Source organism: the organism of the source record quoted next, unplaced genomic scaffold, assembly GCF_019419815.1.
Source record: "Pyrus x bretschneideri cultivar Hongxiangsu unplaced genomic scaffold, Pyrus_bretschneideri_v1 Contig76, whole genome shotgun sequence".
Taxonomy (NCBI): domain Eukaryota; kingdom Viridiplantae; phylum Streptophyta; class Magnoliopsida; order Rosales; family Rosaceae; genus Pyrus; species Pyrus x bretschneideri.
The window spans coordinates 1401864-1419738 of record NW_025999816.1 but is presented as its reverse complement, the minus strand read 5'-3'; the positions used below and the strand labels follow the sequence as shown (position 1 = coordinate 1419738).

Below are 17875 nucleotides of genomic sequence, written 5' to 3'. Positions count from 1 at the left end.
AAAGAGAGGGAGAGAACAAAACAAGTCCATCAACTTCCTTATATAAGCTGACTAAATTTTTTACTTAAAAGCCTCAAATATGTGAGCATATAGCTTCAATTCCTACTACTGCTCATCACGCTGCCGCACAAAGAGAATGAGAAGCCTAGAAGGAGTCTGATTCTTGCTCTTGCCGTTGCTCAAGCAGAATAAGAAGTTGGTCCTCCATCTCATGATTCTCATCCTAATTCACACCCTAAGACTATCAAGCATAACTCTGACGCCACACTTGAGACCTGACTAGGTACGAGGCTTATATTTTTACTTCTCATACATTCATCTGAAATTTTGGTCGTCAAATTGAATGAATTGAAGAAGATCAATAACCAAAAATCAACAAAAGTGTGTTAGAGATAAAAATAAGTGTGTGAATAGAACTACCTAAGAATAACTGAACATAAGCATTACATTGGACCATGCTTTGCTATTGAAAGAAAAGTAGCACTTGCTGCTGCTGAAAAACCAATCACAAACGGGCACGTATTTGAATAATTAATATTAAAAACTATGATTTTGTTCAAACAAAAATTAAAAACTATGATTGGACACTTTGTGAAACCCCGTCCTCGATTTATCGTATTTATACTATCGGATTTATGAAATTACCATTGTACCCTTGAGTTGACTTTCGTTAACCATCTCGCCGAAACCCGTAGTCTTAATTTAATTTATTTATTTGTATCGTACTCATTGTCACGAACTCGTAGGCGTGAACGGATTTGAATTCGAATGTATAACGAAGATTCTACATTCTAACTGTCGAACGTTTTTGGATATTTTGTGTTTCGTTTTATGCATTCTTAAATTACGAACCAAGGGGACCCACTTGGGATTCTTGTCCCCTTAACCTTAGCCTATCCGGATATGCCTTCCCCACTTTTCAGATTTCTTACTTTCTTATCTCTCTCCTTCTTACTTTCTCTCCTTTCCCTTTTAATTCTCCCCGTGCCCTCTCTCTAAGTTCACTCTCACAACAAAAAGAACAACCCCAAGACTCAAGGTTTGGACGTTGGACTTCAAACCCTAGGCCAAACTCAATACTTCAGCCATGACAGTCACGGTGCACCCTTCCCCGACAACTTTCGTTACTTTTTCGACGTGGGTAAGTTCCTAGAAACCCTTGGGCTGTGTTTTAAGGTTAGATCAAGGCTTGTTGTAAGTTGTTTAAGCTTCTTAAACGCAGAAATAGCTTGGAGTGAGTTTTCCCCAGTTTTTAGACTAGCACCGCCACTTTAGATGCGTTTTCCGGCCAATCCACGATGAGTTAGTCGTCGTGCGAGGTACCATTCTCTTCATCTTGTTGAGAACTACAACTTTTATTTTTGTATCACTTGATTTGGTTGAGTATTGAAGAAGTTATAAACATTTGAAGGTTTGCCTAGAAACTAGCCGATCCACGACCTGAAACCGGGTTAACCGAACCCGATAACCCTAAAATCGGGATCCAAACCCAACTGCTACCCAGCCCAACCCAGAGACCCATCCCATTAAGCCAAGCCCAAACCCTAACCCTTGACCTAAGCCCAGAAACCAAGCCCAACCCAGATTCCAGTCCTCGCGTGGAGCACACGCGCCTCCATCAGACGATGGCGCCAACGATCCAACTTGGTGCATGGCGGCGACGCGTGGGGGTACCTAAGGTTCCCCCTTAGGTTTTTCGATGTCCTGAATCCATTTATGACATCCATTTTCCGAAATTCAATCGTTTTAGTATAGTTTTATTAATTGGTCCCTTTATGTGCTTAGGTGCGTTTGTTAGTGGCGTTTCCGTCCTCCCTAGTTCGCACGGCTCTTTTATGACGGAGTATCTGTGAGTGGACCCCTTCTAAAATGCATGATTTTACTATTAAAAATGCATACATGAAAAACATGATTTTTATGGATACGTTTTATGAAACATTTATGAGAAAATTGGGTTCATACTTTATGAAATATCATGCTTCACTAGATTTATCCTTATTTAGATATTCACGAATATGATTTAAGATATGATGTTTGAGCTATTGAGCTCCGTTGAGATATATACACATATTTTGGAAATATTATGTTCATGTTTTTATTGTGCTTATTTAGTGGCTACTTATACTATGTGCCTACAGGCGAATGATATCTATATATGGCTTCGGTCGGGTGTTGTAGGGGTCTATATATGGCTTCGGTTGGATGATGTAGAGGCCTACGAGCGAATGAAGATGCATATATGGCTTCAGTCGGGTGATGCAGGAGCCTATGGGCGAATGAAGGCCTTCGGGCGATTTTGATACCACTACTAAGCACACTATATATGATATGTGTTTATGAAGTTTTATGACAGGCTAGGGTTTTCGGAAAACCTATTACCTATTATACTATTAAGTTTTCATAAACTTTGGGGGTCAGTACATTGATGAATAATTGTTTTAGTATTATTTATATATCAGCTTGATTCACTCATGTTTTGTTTTGCGCCCTCTCAAGACCTAGGAACTAGGCATACGATCCGACCTACGTGGTATTCCCATATTAGTGACTTTGTGTCCTTTTCTCCGCTTGGACATTCTTGTAATAACACTTTCTGTTACACCTTCCGCTTGTATTTTGAATTAGTAGTATGCTTTGAATATGTCAGACATTATCACTATTATTTTGTTGGCAGTTGAACTTATTATATTATTTTGTGAAGGTTGTATTTGAATTTTACATTGTGTAGTTATGCGCGAAATTTTTATGCATGTTTCACATGTCCTCGGCATATGCATTCATAAAATGGCTTGCATTACCTTGGGTGTCAGCCAGCACGTGACCATCTCATTGTCCTTCAGACACCGAGATCGGGATGTGTTGCACTTAATCCATTTGTGATTGGAAACATGGTTCCATTACAATTGTTATAATATGGCTTACCTTGTTCTTGCTGAGCTTGGTACTCGGTAGAGGTCCAAAGGAAATTGGCTTAGCAAATTACACCCCACATTTACACTCAAAGTTTTATTTCACCATTGTAGAGTAAACTTTATGATGAAAATTCTCTCCACATACTTTTTTTTTTCATGAACGATTGAGATTTAACTAATTAAAATTTATATTAAATTTCAATTGTAACACGATTAAAAAAAAAGTGCGGTTGAGCAAAATCGATTCTCTTATACATACATTAAATTAAGGCTTTTTAGCCAAAATAGTCACTGAGATTGACATAACTCTTTGCTTTGGTCCCTAATATAGAACTGGTTCCTGAATTTGTCTACCATCAATCATTTTGGTCATTTTGTGAAAAATTTCCGTTAAATAAAGAAAAAATGACAAAGTCCATTGTTTATTAAATTGAGGGTATTTTAATCATTTTGATCTTTATTTAACAAAATTTTTTCACGAAAGACTAAAATGATTGATGGTGTGCAAAGTCAGGGACCACTTCTATCGATTTCAAATCTCAATAATCAAAGTGACGAGTTATGTCATTCTCAAAGACCATTTTAGATAAAAAATAAAATTAAAAAAAAACCTTAAATTAAAGTCTGTAAAGATCAATAACGTTATTCATGTTCACAAATATTATAACACTTTCATTCAGTGTCTTTAATAAATTGGATTTGATTCATAATTTCGTATGTCAAACTCATCAGTGTTACATAGTGCGATGATGAATGAAATAAACGTGTCTTTCCAACAAAAAAGGTCGAAAAAGTGGGAAATTTTAAGGGAAAACTTTGAACAGCATGCCAATTTCGACTTCTTAAAAGTTGATTTGGAAATATGTACTTATATATATATATATATATATATATATATATAGACATGTATATCGATCAGATAGGCAATTAAACAAAGTATTCTTGTTCCTGCTGCTGCTGCTTATGATGGTGCTGCACAAGGAGGAGGAGAAGGAGCAGAGCAGCGGCAGCAACTCTCTCTCTACAAGTATTATTCCCACTGCTGCTGGAGAAGGAGAAGGTGCTGCTGCTTCACACACTCAGACTACCGATCACCGTAACTCTGACGCCAGTCATGACCAGGTATATATGAGATTAATTGTTTAATTAATTCTGGGAAAATGTGTTTACCTTATCGTTTCCGTTTACAAAACAATTTTTCTGTCTTTCTGGGTGGACAGTCATTGTGCCATCATTTTCCATGGTGTCTCTCTTTTTTTTTTTGCTCGTCAATTTCCATTTTCTGAATTTCTTGGCTCATCTTCTTTGCCAACTGAGATAATGGGATAATTTTAATTTAATACAAATTCTGAATAAATCCAAATGGAAAGGATACGGGTGAAATAAATAATAAATACACACACATTTTTTGTTTTGTTTTTGGCATTCACTTTAAATAAAACAAATGAAATCAATATACAATATTAATAATAACACTGCCCTACTTGATGTTTTTTACCTTTACCGGCAAAAACTCGCGCTAAAAAACTATTTATTTTGAGCACGGATTTTCTTGGTCTATGTTTCTCTTGTTTTTACCATTTATAATTTTCTCTGGTTAACGCTAGTTGTAGTTTTGCCAATATTCATGGATTCCTTTATTTTCATTCTCTCTCACAGGGGAATATGATAATTAGGTGGTATACTATTGGTACATGCATAATAGAACACCTTCTAACATAAATGCAAAGGGATAATACTTGCACGTATTCAATCATTTACAAATAAAATAAATTTACTGTATAAATATTATAATTCAAATTTTAATCATTTTTGTAAATAATATTCAAAATAATAATTATAAAAATTAAACTGTTCGAATTAATAAATTTATTAAGTAAATATACATTATTCGTAAAGGCTGGAATACACCCCATTTCTCATGAGATGAAAGTATGTGTCCTACCCTAATGACTATTTTAAGAGCATAGTGGTGTGGATGCATCAGATTCCGCGCACAAACTAGGGCATACACTAATTCATAAAGATTTATGCTGTTCGGCAGACACATGCTGAATTGGGCCTCTATTTTTGAGATGGAAATTGATTTTCACGTCTATTTCATTTTTGTTTAATTTTGACTGTTAATTTTGTTTGATTGATTCAAACGATGGCAATATATAAAGATATGCGTATAAGAAGTTAAAAAATATGTGTAAAAATCACTTCATTTTTTGACATTTTTTAGAAATATCTGTGTATACTATATAACAACATCTGTGACTATTAAATAACAGTTAGACTCTAGTCCGCACATACAACGCTTTATATAACAATTTTTGCCATGTTGAAGTGACATTTGTGACTACTAATAGAATTTTCGCTATCCTTGTTAGAGCTTTTACATGTTCGACGCTTACACTCAATCCACAACAATAGAATTTTCCCTATCTATGTTAGTGCTTACATATTATATTCCACAAAAGCGTCATACAAAATGAAGCCTTTAAAAAGTTAGCTGACGTGTTGAAGTAAATGGGTTTAGAATTGAAGAATATCTACATTGAAGACGATTGGATTTTAGATAAAGCAATATAGTTTAGAAAATATACAGCTGTGAAAATGATAACTAAGTGTTTGGTAAATTATAATGTTAAAAATGTTTTTAGCAAAAAAAAAAAAAAAAAAAAAAAAAAAAAAGACAGAGGTAGTATTGTTAATATGAAAGTTTCAATAATTAGTACTGCTCCTCCATCTTCTATAATAAAAAGCTCTTTTTCGAGAAGCATGGGTAGAGCTGCTTCTATTTTTTGCTATTCTACCTACATCTATGATTTTGAAAAGAAAAAAAAGAAAAGTTTTTTTCCATCTACCAAACAATTTTTAGCCTAGTTTTTTTTTTTTTTTTAAGAAAACTGCTTTTAGAAAAAATTGAGCAATCTCAAGTCTACCACAATAATCTGTATCGAACTCTTCATTAATTAGAGTCAAATCAAAGATCCCTAACTTACAAATAGACAAAAAAAACTAAAATTATATATATGGCTAGAACACTTGAATATCTTTTAATTCTATTTGACATATTTGACATCTCATCTGGAAAAAGATCTAAACAGTGTATATATATATTATTTATTTATTTTATCAAAAGATAAATTTGTTAGATCCGATAAGATTTGAATCCACAATACTCATCATTGTGGTAGAGGACCCTCTGAACAGTATATTTCAGTTGTTAAACTTTTTGGTAACTGAAACTAGCACGTGGAAAAGTTTTCAAAGGTTGCATTTTCTCTTCTTTCCCCCTTTTGTTCAAGAATTTTTTTTTTCTTTATTAAAGAGATAAATAATATTAAATTCGAATAAAAAGGTTTACCTCCTCAACCAAAATATTAAACAAAAAAAAAAAAAATCAATACAATCCCACTCAAACGAGCCTCCCTCTTTAAGAACAAACGCCGCCACGGTATGCCGCTCTAATGCCTTCTCTCGGCGAGAACACAAACTCCAGGGAGTGAACACATTCACTCAACATCCAAATATCATGAACTAAACCTTCCGCATTAGCATCAGGTTTCATCTCCTTATTCGGTACGCATCAGACTCAATGATTAAGTCCTGCACTTCTTCCCTACAGCATGCCCGGAGACCTTCGCGAATTGTTGCCATCTCTGCCATCTTACCTGAGTCACACTGCAGCATATCCGTGCCCCCTGCTGACTTATCGGCTGTCTCTCTTCCCTGAGCCGCTGATCTGTAAAACCTGAAGCTTTCTTTGTTCTTCAATGGCGGATATTGTCTACCCCAACCCACCTGAAATCGTTGCCTTTTTTCCCTATTCCTGGTTTGTTTATTTTTCTTTCTTATGATCATGTATAATAACATCTAATTTTATTGCACTTTGCAAGCGACTCTTCCAACTTGGTTGTGTATTTTCATGTTACTGTAATTACCATTTTCTTATTTCGATTTATGTTGCTAATTAATTTCTTTAAATTGAAAACGACTCCAGAGTTGATTAATCTGTGAGTTCAACATGGTAGAATGAATCCCATGGATTGATTGGACGTACTCTCCATATTGTCAATTGGTTTTACGGTGGAACATCAAGTTTCTTTGGTTAGTGTCACCAGATTTTATACCCCGGTCCTCGTAGTTTACTGTTATATAAATTTACTGTAGACTATCACTTTTCAAAATTGGAACTTTGGTTTTGATTGATGAGGATAGTTTATTAATGTACTTGCTCTTGTATATGTAAACACCTTCAAAGTTGATGCCAGTGAAAACCGAATTAATATTGTTTGTTGAAAAATTATGAAAAAAATACAGAAACTGAGGACCACAGAAGAAAGTAGGCAATCTTCCATTGAAATGGGAGAGTCCAACGGCAACGGCAACGGTGCTGAATATGTTTCAGTTGGTGAAGTACATTCCCCTAGGCCTAGGGTAGACAACTTCCAAAAACTCTCACTTCTGCCTCTTGTCTTCATCATCTTCTATGAGGTATCTGGGGGTCCATTTGGGGTTGTGGATAGCGTCCAGGCCGCTGGTCCGCTTCTAGCCTTTGTTGGATTCTTGGTCTTTCCACTCATTTGGAGTGTTCCCGAGGCCTTAATTACCGCAGAGATGGGTACCATGTTGCCTGAGGCTGGGGGCTATGTCGTTTGGGTTTCATCGGCTTTAGGTCCCTACTGGGGGTTTCAGCAGGGTTGGATGAAATGGCTAAGCGGGGTTATTGACAATGCTTTGTATCCGGTTCTGTTTCTGGACTATTTGAAGTCGGCCATCCCAGCATTAGATGGTGGCGTTCCAAGAGTTGCAGCGGTCTTATTTTTGACATTGTTGCTCACTTACATGAACTATAGGGGTCTAACCATTGTGGGTTGGGTTGCTGTTCTTTTGGGAATTTTCTCAATCGTTCCTTTTGTGGTTATGGGACTTGTGGCAATCCCCAAGGTGAAGCCCTCGAGATGGCTAGTTGTAAATCTACACGATGTGGACTGGAATTTGTATCTGAACACTCTCTTTTGGAATCTCAACTATTGGGACTCGATAAGTACACTTGCCGGAGAGGTAGAAAACCCAAAGAAAACTCTCCCTCTGTTCTATGCTTTGATATTAGTTGTTCTTGGATATCTCTTCCCCCTCTTAATGGGTAATGGGGCTGTTCCACTCGACCGTGAGTTGTGGACAGATGGTTATTTCTCAGATATCGCTAAAATAATTGGGGGAGTTTGGTTGAGATGGTGGATCCAAGGTGCTGCAGCAGTGTCGAATATGGGGATGTTTGTTGCTGAAATGAGCAGCGACTCCTTCCAACTTCTTGGGATGGCAGAACAAGGGATGCTCCCTAAGTTTTTTGGTAAGCGATCTCGTCATGGAACCCCAGTGATTGGCATTTTGTTCTCAGCTTCTGGAGTTCTTTTCCTATACTGTTTTGGAATGATTTTGGAGTTCATATCATTCATACGATTAAGGAGTAAGTACCCAGCTACATCTCGTCCTTACAAGATACCCATTGGAACAGTTGGAGCCATTCTTATGTGTATTCCTCCAACTGCTCTAATTTGTGTAGTTTTGGCTCTGTCAACACTCAAGATCGTAGTTGTGAGCCTTGTCGCTATATTGATCGGCCTTGTGATGCAGCCATGTCTCACTTACTTTGAGAGAAAGAGGTGGATCAAGTTCTCCGTCAGCGCCGACCTCCCAGATCTTCACGGTGCTAATCGGGGAAGTGTTGGCTTCATAAGGCATTAGTAAGTCCTCAAAATATGCAAAGCCATTGTATACTCACTACCGTAGGACGTTGGTGTTGAAGCGATGACTGCTCGCTACCGTATACAATTGCATTGCTCGAACACAGAGATCCGGAGAGGACATATACAGAAACGTTGACATGTAGGATGCATGTTGTGACTTGTGGGAGCGATGTATATTGCATGTCCTTCCCTGGAGGTGACATACAAAAATAAGAAATTTCACCAACTCCTAGTCTCCTATAACTTTTGAGTTCTAGTTTTATAATTCCATCGTTTCAAATTTCATGTTTTAATCCATCATTTGATTCAAAGATCTTACATTGAATTTAGAATTGCCAAAGAGATTAAAAACTTGAATTTTTAATCTTTCTTGCAATTGAATTTGCAGCACATTTTTCTTTTTGACAAAGCGATACTCCTAATGTACGAGAAATTCGAACTTGGGTGTAAGGAGGCGGACAAATTGAGTTGCCTCTAAATATGCACAAAACACATCATTAAGGTGTTTCAAGTACCTGAACCGTTATTAAAACAATATACCAAACACAACATTTTAGGGTTAGTTACAATACTCGTGATGCACCGAAATAATAATAAAATTGTTAAAAATAAAGTATCTATTTCGTTAAATCTCAGCTCTACATTTTACTTTACATCAAAACGTAGTGTTGTATTGTAAATTTCGCAACCTCACTACCTTTGAGTGAACAATGGATATCCAAAATTTGCATATAAAATCCCGTACATATATAGACACCTGTCAAGGCGCCAATCCATTTTCTTAGAAAATTTGAAAATTTAAAAGACAGAGGTGAGAGAGGAACAACTGAAAGAAGACGAGTAAGCGACGGGAGAGATGAAGAAAAGCGGCGGAAGTGGAAGTCGAACCCGGAGATGCATAACAGAAATGTTTCTGGAAACGCGGTTACAATTTCCAGTGGCTTCTTCCCCTCCAAACCAACCGTCACCGAAATCGCCAATTTTCAATGCCAGCAGCAGGCGCAAGAGGCCGGCCGTCGCTGCCGGAGGAGGAGCCTCAGCCTCTGTTGCAGCGGCGCTCATGGAATCCCCCAAAAGTAACGCTTTAGCTTCGATTCCTGATCTCAAGCACCTCGCCTCCTCTCGTCTCCGCGATCTCAAGCTCCACGTCGACAGATCCCACTGTGAGATCCTCAAGGATTTTGATTCCTCTCAATCTCGCCTCCACAAGCGATTCAAGGTCTCTCTCTCTCTCATATTGATTCTCTGTTGTCGTACTTTTGCATTATTTAGTCTCGGAGTTGGTGGATTAGTGTCTGTTTGGTTGCTGAGAAAATACCTGAGAAAACGTAAATTCGAATTTTCGCCAAGTAATAACATTATGTTGATTTAATCTCACTTTCAAGTCATAATTAAATCTCATTACTGTTATAAGGTCTGCTAAAGCAAAATAAATTTAAATCTAATTAATTCTTAATTATAATTAAAACTTAATGTCCATTTAATATAAGGTTTTGTCTGCTCTATGATGAACTAGTACTCAGTGGTAGTAATAGTTAGGGAAGAGGAGCATTAGAATTCAGTCTAGGGCACGATTTTTTCGCCTAATTATACGTCTCTTTGTACCGTCAGATCCAGAGCCAGACATGCCAACAAGTTTTGGATGAAGCAGATAAGGAATACAAGAAGATGACCAAAAGGATTACTGAAAGTCGGGAAGCAATGGCGGTATATTAATCTAGTCTTTCTTTGTTTCGTTTACTTACTTCTGATTGTATGTTTGTAGTGCTTATTCATCAAGTGCATCCTACTGCTTTTTTTTCAGGCTTCGTATGCAGAGTTCATGGCAGATGCACAGACCACTGCTTCCCGTGGTATGTCTTCAGTTTAAAACCTCTTTGACATGCTTAAAATATGTGGATTTTTTGTTAGTTATGTCTTGGTAATAATGTCGTACTGATGGAGTCTGGATTCAATCATCTCTACTCACCAACACTCTATGTTACATTATCATCAAAGCATTTGAGAGACGTCGTTCATTTTGAGGCTTTGACGAGTGATTATTGTGTCCATATGTGGAAATCGTTTTTAATCTCATGTTCAAAGTGATACAGGTTGGATAACATTTCTTTATCTGTTAAGTTTCACATTGCCATTAAAACTATTGGCGCGATAATGGCTAACTATTTAGTGTGCTAACTTAGGTTCTTCAGTTTGTTATCTGTTTTGTTTTCTGTTTAGTGTCTGTTTTTTCGTTCTCTTTGCGCTCCCTTTTAATTAGTTCTCGGCCCTACACTGGAGCTTGTTCAGGTGGGGTTTTAGGCTCTGGCCCTTTTGAGTTTTCTTGATTGCCTAGTTGCCTTTGTTCTAAGAAGCGAATCATTGATCAAAAACAAGATATTGTATAACTGCGGAGAAGAGAAAGAAGATTGAACAAACAAGAAAAGAGTGAGAAATAATAAAATGCCTCCTATGAGTCATTAATAAGACTTATAAGTGCTTGGTAACAAACTAACAATCTAACTTGAGCCAACAATGTAACTACTGTTATTCATTCTGAGTACTTTTTCTTTTGGGTTGTATTTCATACTTTTTCAGCTTGCAAAACATCAATCGCTGAGCTTTCACAGTCCTTTGAGAAACAAATCGATGCTCTTTGCAGCTGGTATGGCATTTCAACAAATTAGCAATCAATTGTCCTTGCAATATGATCTACTGAAAGCCTTAGGTGACTGTTCTACTTTTTAAAATTGTTTACTGCTGGTGGGATAATTCAGTTTTATGTGTTTTTAAGCGTCTGATTACGCTGTTTTGTTTTACTCCATATACTGTACATAAATTTACATTCATTACAACCTGTACTAGATTTGAGAAAGAAAAAAAGAGGAGAGAAAGGTTGTCAGTTGTAGAGTATCGGATGTATGCTCGTGATGGGATATTAATAAATTGCTAGAACAAGGGAGACATCTTTTAATGTATTCAAAGGAGTTCAGATGCTTGTGCTAATTCATCTATTTTGGTGGAACATTGTTGGATTAATTAATCTTTAGACTCGTAAATGTCGACCTAATAAGCAAATATAACACTTAATAAACAGCTGCAGAATGCATATCTCCACCTTGAGTAAGAAGTATGACAATACTTGCGCGTCCCCAAACTAGACGGAGACAAGCGATTTGGGGAGGGGGAATCGAATTCAGTTTCTATTTCAATATAACCTGCAAAAGTATTTATATGAATTATGATACCCTGAGCTCGTTCATAGTTTATAGCCCTCGTACCTTCATACGCAAGTTTTTTACATTGTTGGTTTGTGTTTTCAGGCATGTATAGTGCTGACGATAGCAATTGAGACTCCGACGAATCTTGATCAAGAACGACTGGTTGGATCAAAGGGGATTTGAAACCATATCTTGTTGCGGTTTCATTACTAAACAGAAAGCTGCATTTCAAAGTATATTTGTGGTTACTTGATGAAACACAAAGTCATTGGGTTGTGCATGAGTGGTTGAATGTTCTGCTAGTAAATAATTTAGACCAGTGCTTAGCTTTGTGCCTAATGTGTCTATTGAGTTACGCCCTAAATAATTAATTAGTTCACAAAGTTTCCTCCCAAGGCCCTCAGCCCAACATGCCAGCGAGAGTCCCGGCCCGAGCCGGCCTATCCTTTTCTCTCACTCCTCTTGCCTGCACGGGCCCATGCCAAGTGGCCTTGAAGACCCGACCCAAGTCGGCCTCCTCGTGGCCTAGCACGCTGATCCCCTCAGCCCGAGCCGACCCAAGCCCTGAGCCCAGGCCAGCCGACCTTCTTGCCACATCACCAGCAGCCCCGTGGCATCCCTGCCACGCCACTCACACCTCTTAGCTCCTGCTGAGCCAATTTTTCAAGTCTCAAGACTCCCAAAGACATTTAAGAAGAAAATTCAAATTTTTCTTACCTTGGTGCGACATGGAGAAGAAGAACAACGAGAGACGACTCTTTACAAGGGCAAGAGAAAGAAAGCTAGGGGAGGGGGAAGCAAAATTTCCTCTTGCTTCTTTTCCTGGTTGGAATAATAATTGCTTTCCAAATTTATTTAATCCACTGCTTAAGGCAGAATTGAATAGGTATTGGGGGCAATTGGTTTCCTTTTCCTAAAAGAAGTCTATCTTCAAAACAAGAAAGGAGATCAAGTTCAAATTGGGAAACAACTTTACAAGCCCAAGCGGTTTGAGATTTCTACACCTACTATCATTTTCTTGCTTGCAGCCTAGTAGGTGTAGGGGCATTTATAGAGACTAAAATAATCCCAAAAATTCTAGAGGCGACACTCGAATTTTTCTCTCAAGAAAGTCAAGATTGCCATCAATAAATGGGCATGCTTCTCAGATACTCCCACGCATAACTCACACTGTTGAATGTCTCAGCAGTTGAATACGATTGTCCACAGCTCACCTGACCTTGGCAATGAATTAAAGATAAGGATTAATTACCCAAATCCTACCTTTAATACATTCCTAATTGAAGATTGACTTCAATCAAGTAAGTAATTCCAATTTAAATAAATTAGAGATAATTACTCTATTATCTCAAGATATTATTTTCTATTTAATGTCTTGGGAATATTATGAGAATATTTCTCCATAAACACTTTGGCTAATAGGATGACATCATGTGTAGGGTAAAACCCTAACACTATAGTCGGCCTTATCCCTATAAATACCTCATATTTTACCAAATTTTTAGAGCTTTTCTACCCTAAAAAAGCCATAAACACTTTATTCTCCTCAGAGAAACTAACTTAGGCATCGGAGATCCATTGACCTAACACCCCCCCCCCAACCTCGTGGGCGCGTGAGGCTTAGGACTTTGATCAAATGTGTTGATTGTTTTGCAGATGCATTTTCGTCAAGACTGAAGACGGTGGAAATTTGCATTCATATAGGAAACGAGAATCACATCATTACACATCTTGAAGATTATAATATCAATTTAATTGCCTAGTTTTAAGAAATAAAATCAATTTGATTTTATTCTAGTACATAATTCCAGTTTCCTTTATTCTAAGTTGTTGGTTTCATAGGAAATCAAGCCTATCATTCATCTTTGCTTGGTTATAAGATTTGAGCACAAAAGGTTTAAAGCAAAGTTCTTGAGTGCTAGGTTAGAAGAGTGATCTTAGTGAAACACTTCATACCTTTCATATTATTCATCATATTCATTTGTGTGAAGAAGTTGTGTCCATCTATGTGACGAAGTTGAGTGCAATCTCTTTAGTTGTGAGAAGAACCTGCTGAGTGCGTCGTGTATATCCAAAAGAGAGCAAAAGAAAGATTGTGTGCTACAAGATTAAAAGTACAAGAGAAAACTTCAAGTGTAGTAGATGTTTGTCTTGTTGAGTCTTGTAAAAGTACTTATTTCTTAATGGTTCTTTAATCGGTTGTGTGTCCATGAATTATATCGTGAGTCTTTTGTTCCTTTTTCTCTATTTCATTTTGTTCTTCACAGTTATGTAGTATGATTGAAATCGTACTCGAATCCTCGTGTGGAATTTAGTTGAGATTATTTATCTATTGGGTTTGGGTTCCTTGACCCAGCTACGCTTTCAAAGTAGATGCTATATCACTAAAATTCAACAACACCTTTGTAATTGCTATAACAAGATATCCTCTGATTATCTAAAAAACAAAACATGTCAAGAGGAATCGTCACTTTATTTAAGATCCTTTATATGTCAGATAATGTTATTGAATTACTGTATTACTAATATAAGGATCAAACTGTTGATATGCTATATATACTAAAACTCGGCGGATGAGTACTGTCCAAAAACCAATGTGTTTATCCACGGGGTAAAACAATTGGTGATTGTTTTGTTTATTATATATATAATTGTTTTTCTCATGAACTCTCTCACTGGCTGTTGCAACTTCTCTCTCTCTGAAAGTGGGTTTTCTTTTCTATGCATGTTATTATTTTATTTCTCTCTTACTGTTTATTATATCTACCTGTCCATTATCCGTGCTTCTTCCTCCTATCACTCTCAAGTCAAGTATTTAAAGCCTTTTCTGGTTGCTTTTGGTTTACATTATGCCACGTGTTGATCGTCTGTGGTTCCCCCTTTTTCTTGTTGCTTCTGGTTGCTTTTGGTTTTGAACACCCATACAAAACACTAGCTTCACTCATAGTAATAGTCCTTATCTTTTATGTTTAACATAAAATAGATAATGATGCATGATTATGGATTACAAATTATTTTTTATTTATTCAAATTTTGTTTTTACTCTTTCATCCTACATATGACTCCATTTTTCAATCCATGTCAAATAATTATTACATATTATTTATTAACTGCTATAAAACGTTTTTTTTAACACTTTGTTTTACAATTTTAGGAAACGAAAAAAAAAATGCTAACTCAGCAACGAACTTACAAGGTTGACAAATACGTTTTCAAGCAATGACGACACAAACATTCAAAGGGATGTAAAATTAGTTATTACTTTATTAATTTTGTTTTATTGACATTTTACATTTAATTTCAATTTTTACTAAGCTTTCTCTTTAGGGGAATTAGATATTACTCGTACACACACACACACACTCGTACACACACACAAACTATCTTCTTTTCACATGATCTAAATACATGACAAAATTACCTGCTTGCATATTGAAAGGTTAGATTGAATATCCAAAAGTACAAAAGTAGACATTTCCACCATAGATATACCCTCTCCATATATTTTAATCTGATATGTTCTTTCACATATTTAGAAAAATATGGACAAAGCATATCTTTAGTGGAACGATGCCTTTTTATACTTTTGAACGTTGGCCTTAAACCTTTCACTAGACAACCAAATAATTAGTCATGTATTCACAATAAGTTAGCAGAAGAAAGTATGTGTATAAATTAGTAATAGTTAATTCCTCTGAAGAGAAAAGATGGAAATGATGATTCTTACTTTAGATAATCAAAACTGAGTTTATCAATTTACATAAATCTGATCTGTCTTAGAATGGCATTTAATTTTGTTTTAAAAATTATATTAATGGCAAATAAACTCTTATTTAACGATAGCATGATTTGCAAGACTTTTGAAACTCTTATATAACGCTATCACTAGATATATTTTATTGCATGACACACCAATTTCCATCTTTGTTGTACTAAATTGCAAAAAACATATCTTTTCTTATATTGGTCAAACTAAGACAAATTCGGCTTTCAATGTGCCGAATGTAGTAACCTGTAACACCTCACTTCGCCGAGATGGCTAATGAGATGACCTCTGCCAATAAGGATTTGAAAATCCTTCTCGACTGAGACTTGGATAGATAACCAGTCGGCCTCGACGCAGTGCTGTTTATCCAAACTGAAGGTGCTCCGGGAACGGCTAATTCTACAACAACAGTGCTGTTTATCCAAATTGAAGATGTCACTGGTTGCCTTCACAGTGATGTTTATCCAAACTAAAGGTGTGTTGGCGGAAAAAGAAAGTAAAAAATCTCAAGATGTTTGAAAGATTTGCGCATGACAATTTGTGTGTTAAATTGGAGAGGACTTGTTCGTTGCACATCGCTTCGTATTTATAGCGATGAAAAATCTAACGAGCATGAGCAGATAACACGGCTTTTCTTGATGGTTGCATATTTTTACGCTGACCCAATGAATGACCAGGTGATAATGCATAAGACATGCTTCCTACTTCAACCAGGAGACTCCCTTCTCAATTTTATTGTCCAAAAGCACTCATGCAATCCGTTGCAAATCGCCAAGTGTAATCACTATCTCACCACTATCTCACCAAGCCACGTGCATGATAACATTTAATCATCATCATTATCACCAAACTTGAATTGGATAATAACAATTTCAAGAAATCCAATCCCATCTTGCATGCTTCAATATTTGATGTCGTGCCTTAAAGCATATCCGCATTTATATTGTACAAGAAAATATCAAGGTAATTAAAAAATGATTATTATGATGAAAAATCATAATATTATCCTTTAACAATAACAAAATTATCTTCTTGATATCTAACAGTGTGGAGTTATGCTCACTCAACAACCTCGATTACTCAGGCCGACGGTATAATTTTGGGTCCAAACAGCATGACACACCAATTTCCATCTTCGTTGTGCTAAACTGCAACAAACGTATCTTTTTTCATATTGGCCAAACTAAGACAATGAATATATGTTATCCAAATTCTCAATCCAGGTATGTATCCAATTTCACTTACTCCTTATTTCTCAATGCATTTGTTTGAATGAATTAATATAACGTTAGTCAAAACTCAAAAACTTAGAAATTATGCTGAATCTATTTTTATTAATTTTTTTAGTTGTTATTACCTACGAACTTTCTTATCCTGCAGCAACGTGTGGGCACCACTTCCTAGTATTTACTGAAGGTACGCTAAAAGAGAGTTTTGTATACCTCAGGGATTTGCTGGTGTCAAAACTAGAAACAATTTAAAGGAGAGTGTTGATGCCTGGACTGATTTCTAGCTTCCAATTTTTTGTATTGAACAAAAGTAATGGCTTAGTTTTTTCTGAATTTGTAACGGCCAAATATGTTGACTTAGTCCAAAATTGCAAGTGTAGGGCTGAGATAGGTTTGCTTTGGTGTGAGGTTTAGAGTTGCTTAAAACAACTGGGGTCTTAAAGGCTTTCGTTAGCTAGCTAATTTAAATGAGATGTAAGGTGGTATTGTGACCAAAACCCTAAATCATTGAAGTATACAAGTGACGTTTGAGCTGCAATGTTCTGCCCTAAGCCGTCACTTTTCTCTGAAATCCTCTTATGTTTGTTTCTATTTTCTTAAATAAAATACAACTAGATTGAATCATGTATTTGAACATGCCGAACACAAAATTTGACAAGAAGTTCAATGTTCGGAAGTTAAGCACCGAACATAAGAGTTGAGGATTAGCTGATAGCCATGAACATGGAATTGGGGGGTCGGTTAACCAGTACTAGCTTAACCTGCTACCGATCTTCTCCTCCAAGTCGACTCTTGACCTTCATGCTGCTGTTACAAAGTCTTGATACAATTTGGCTTCTTAGTGATGGAATTTTACATATTGTTATATTCAACTCCAATGATTATATGAACACTCGAGTCTAGTTTGGTTTGATTTCTTCTAAAAATTGATGGGGAAGAAAAATTGGATGGCTAACCACCAACTTAAATGAACGCAAATAAAGACATAATTCACAAGAAGTTGCAAAGAGCTGTTGGTTTCATGTTC

The 17875-nt window shown here is 36.5% G+C and overlaps 2 protein-coding genes across 3 annotated transcripts; both read left to right on the top strand.

Moving 5' to 3' along the window:
- The first annotated feature begins 3438 nt into the window (after positions 1 to 3438).
- Positions 3439 to 15191, top strand: LOC125472877 (probable polyamine transporter At1g31830). Of its 2 annotated transcripts, none has more exons than XR_007254828.1 (2): positions 3439 to 4034; positions 15008 to 15191. XR_007254828.1 is itself a non-coding variant. In XM_048574894.1 (2 exons), the coding sequence occupies exons 1-2, from the start codon at positions 3876 to 3878 to the stop codon at positions 8649 to 8651; spliced, it is 1587 nt and encodes a 528-aa protein (XP_048430851.1). In that variant the 5' UTR covers positions 3515 to 3875. The 2 variants fall into 2 exon arrangements, 1 of the variants encoding a protein (XP_048430851.1); XM_048574894.1 differs by lacking the exon at positions 15008 to 15191 and adding an exon at positions 7224 to 8651 and having other exon boundaries at positions 3515 to 4034.
- LOC125472876 lies at positions 9427 to 11444 on the top strand. The gene is made up of 4 exons (XM_048574893.1): positions 9427 to 9872; positions 10265 to 10360; positions 10458 to 10506; positions 11231 to 11444. The coding sequence occupies exons 1-4, from the start codon at positions 9510 to 9512 to the stop codon at positions 11317 to 11319; spliced, it is 597 nt and encodes a 198-aa protein (XP_048430850.1). The 5' UTR covers positions 9427 to 9509; the 3' UTR covers positions 11320 to 11444.
- Positions 15192 to 17875: the final 2684 nt, after the last annotated feature.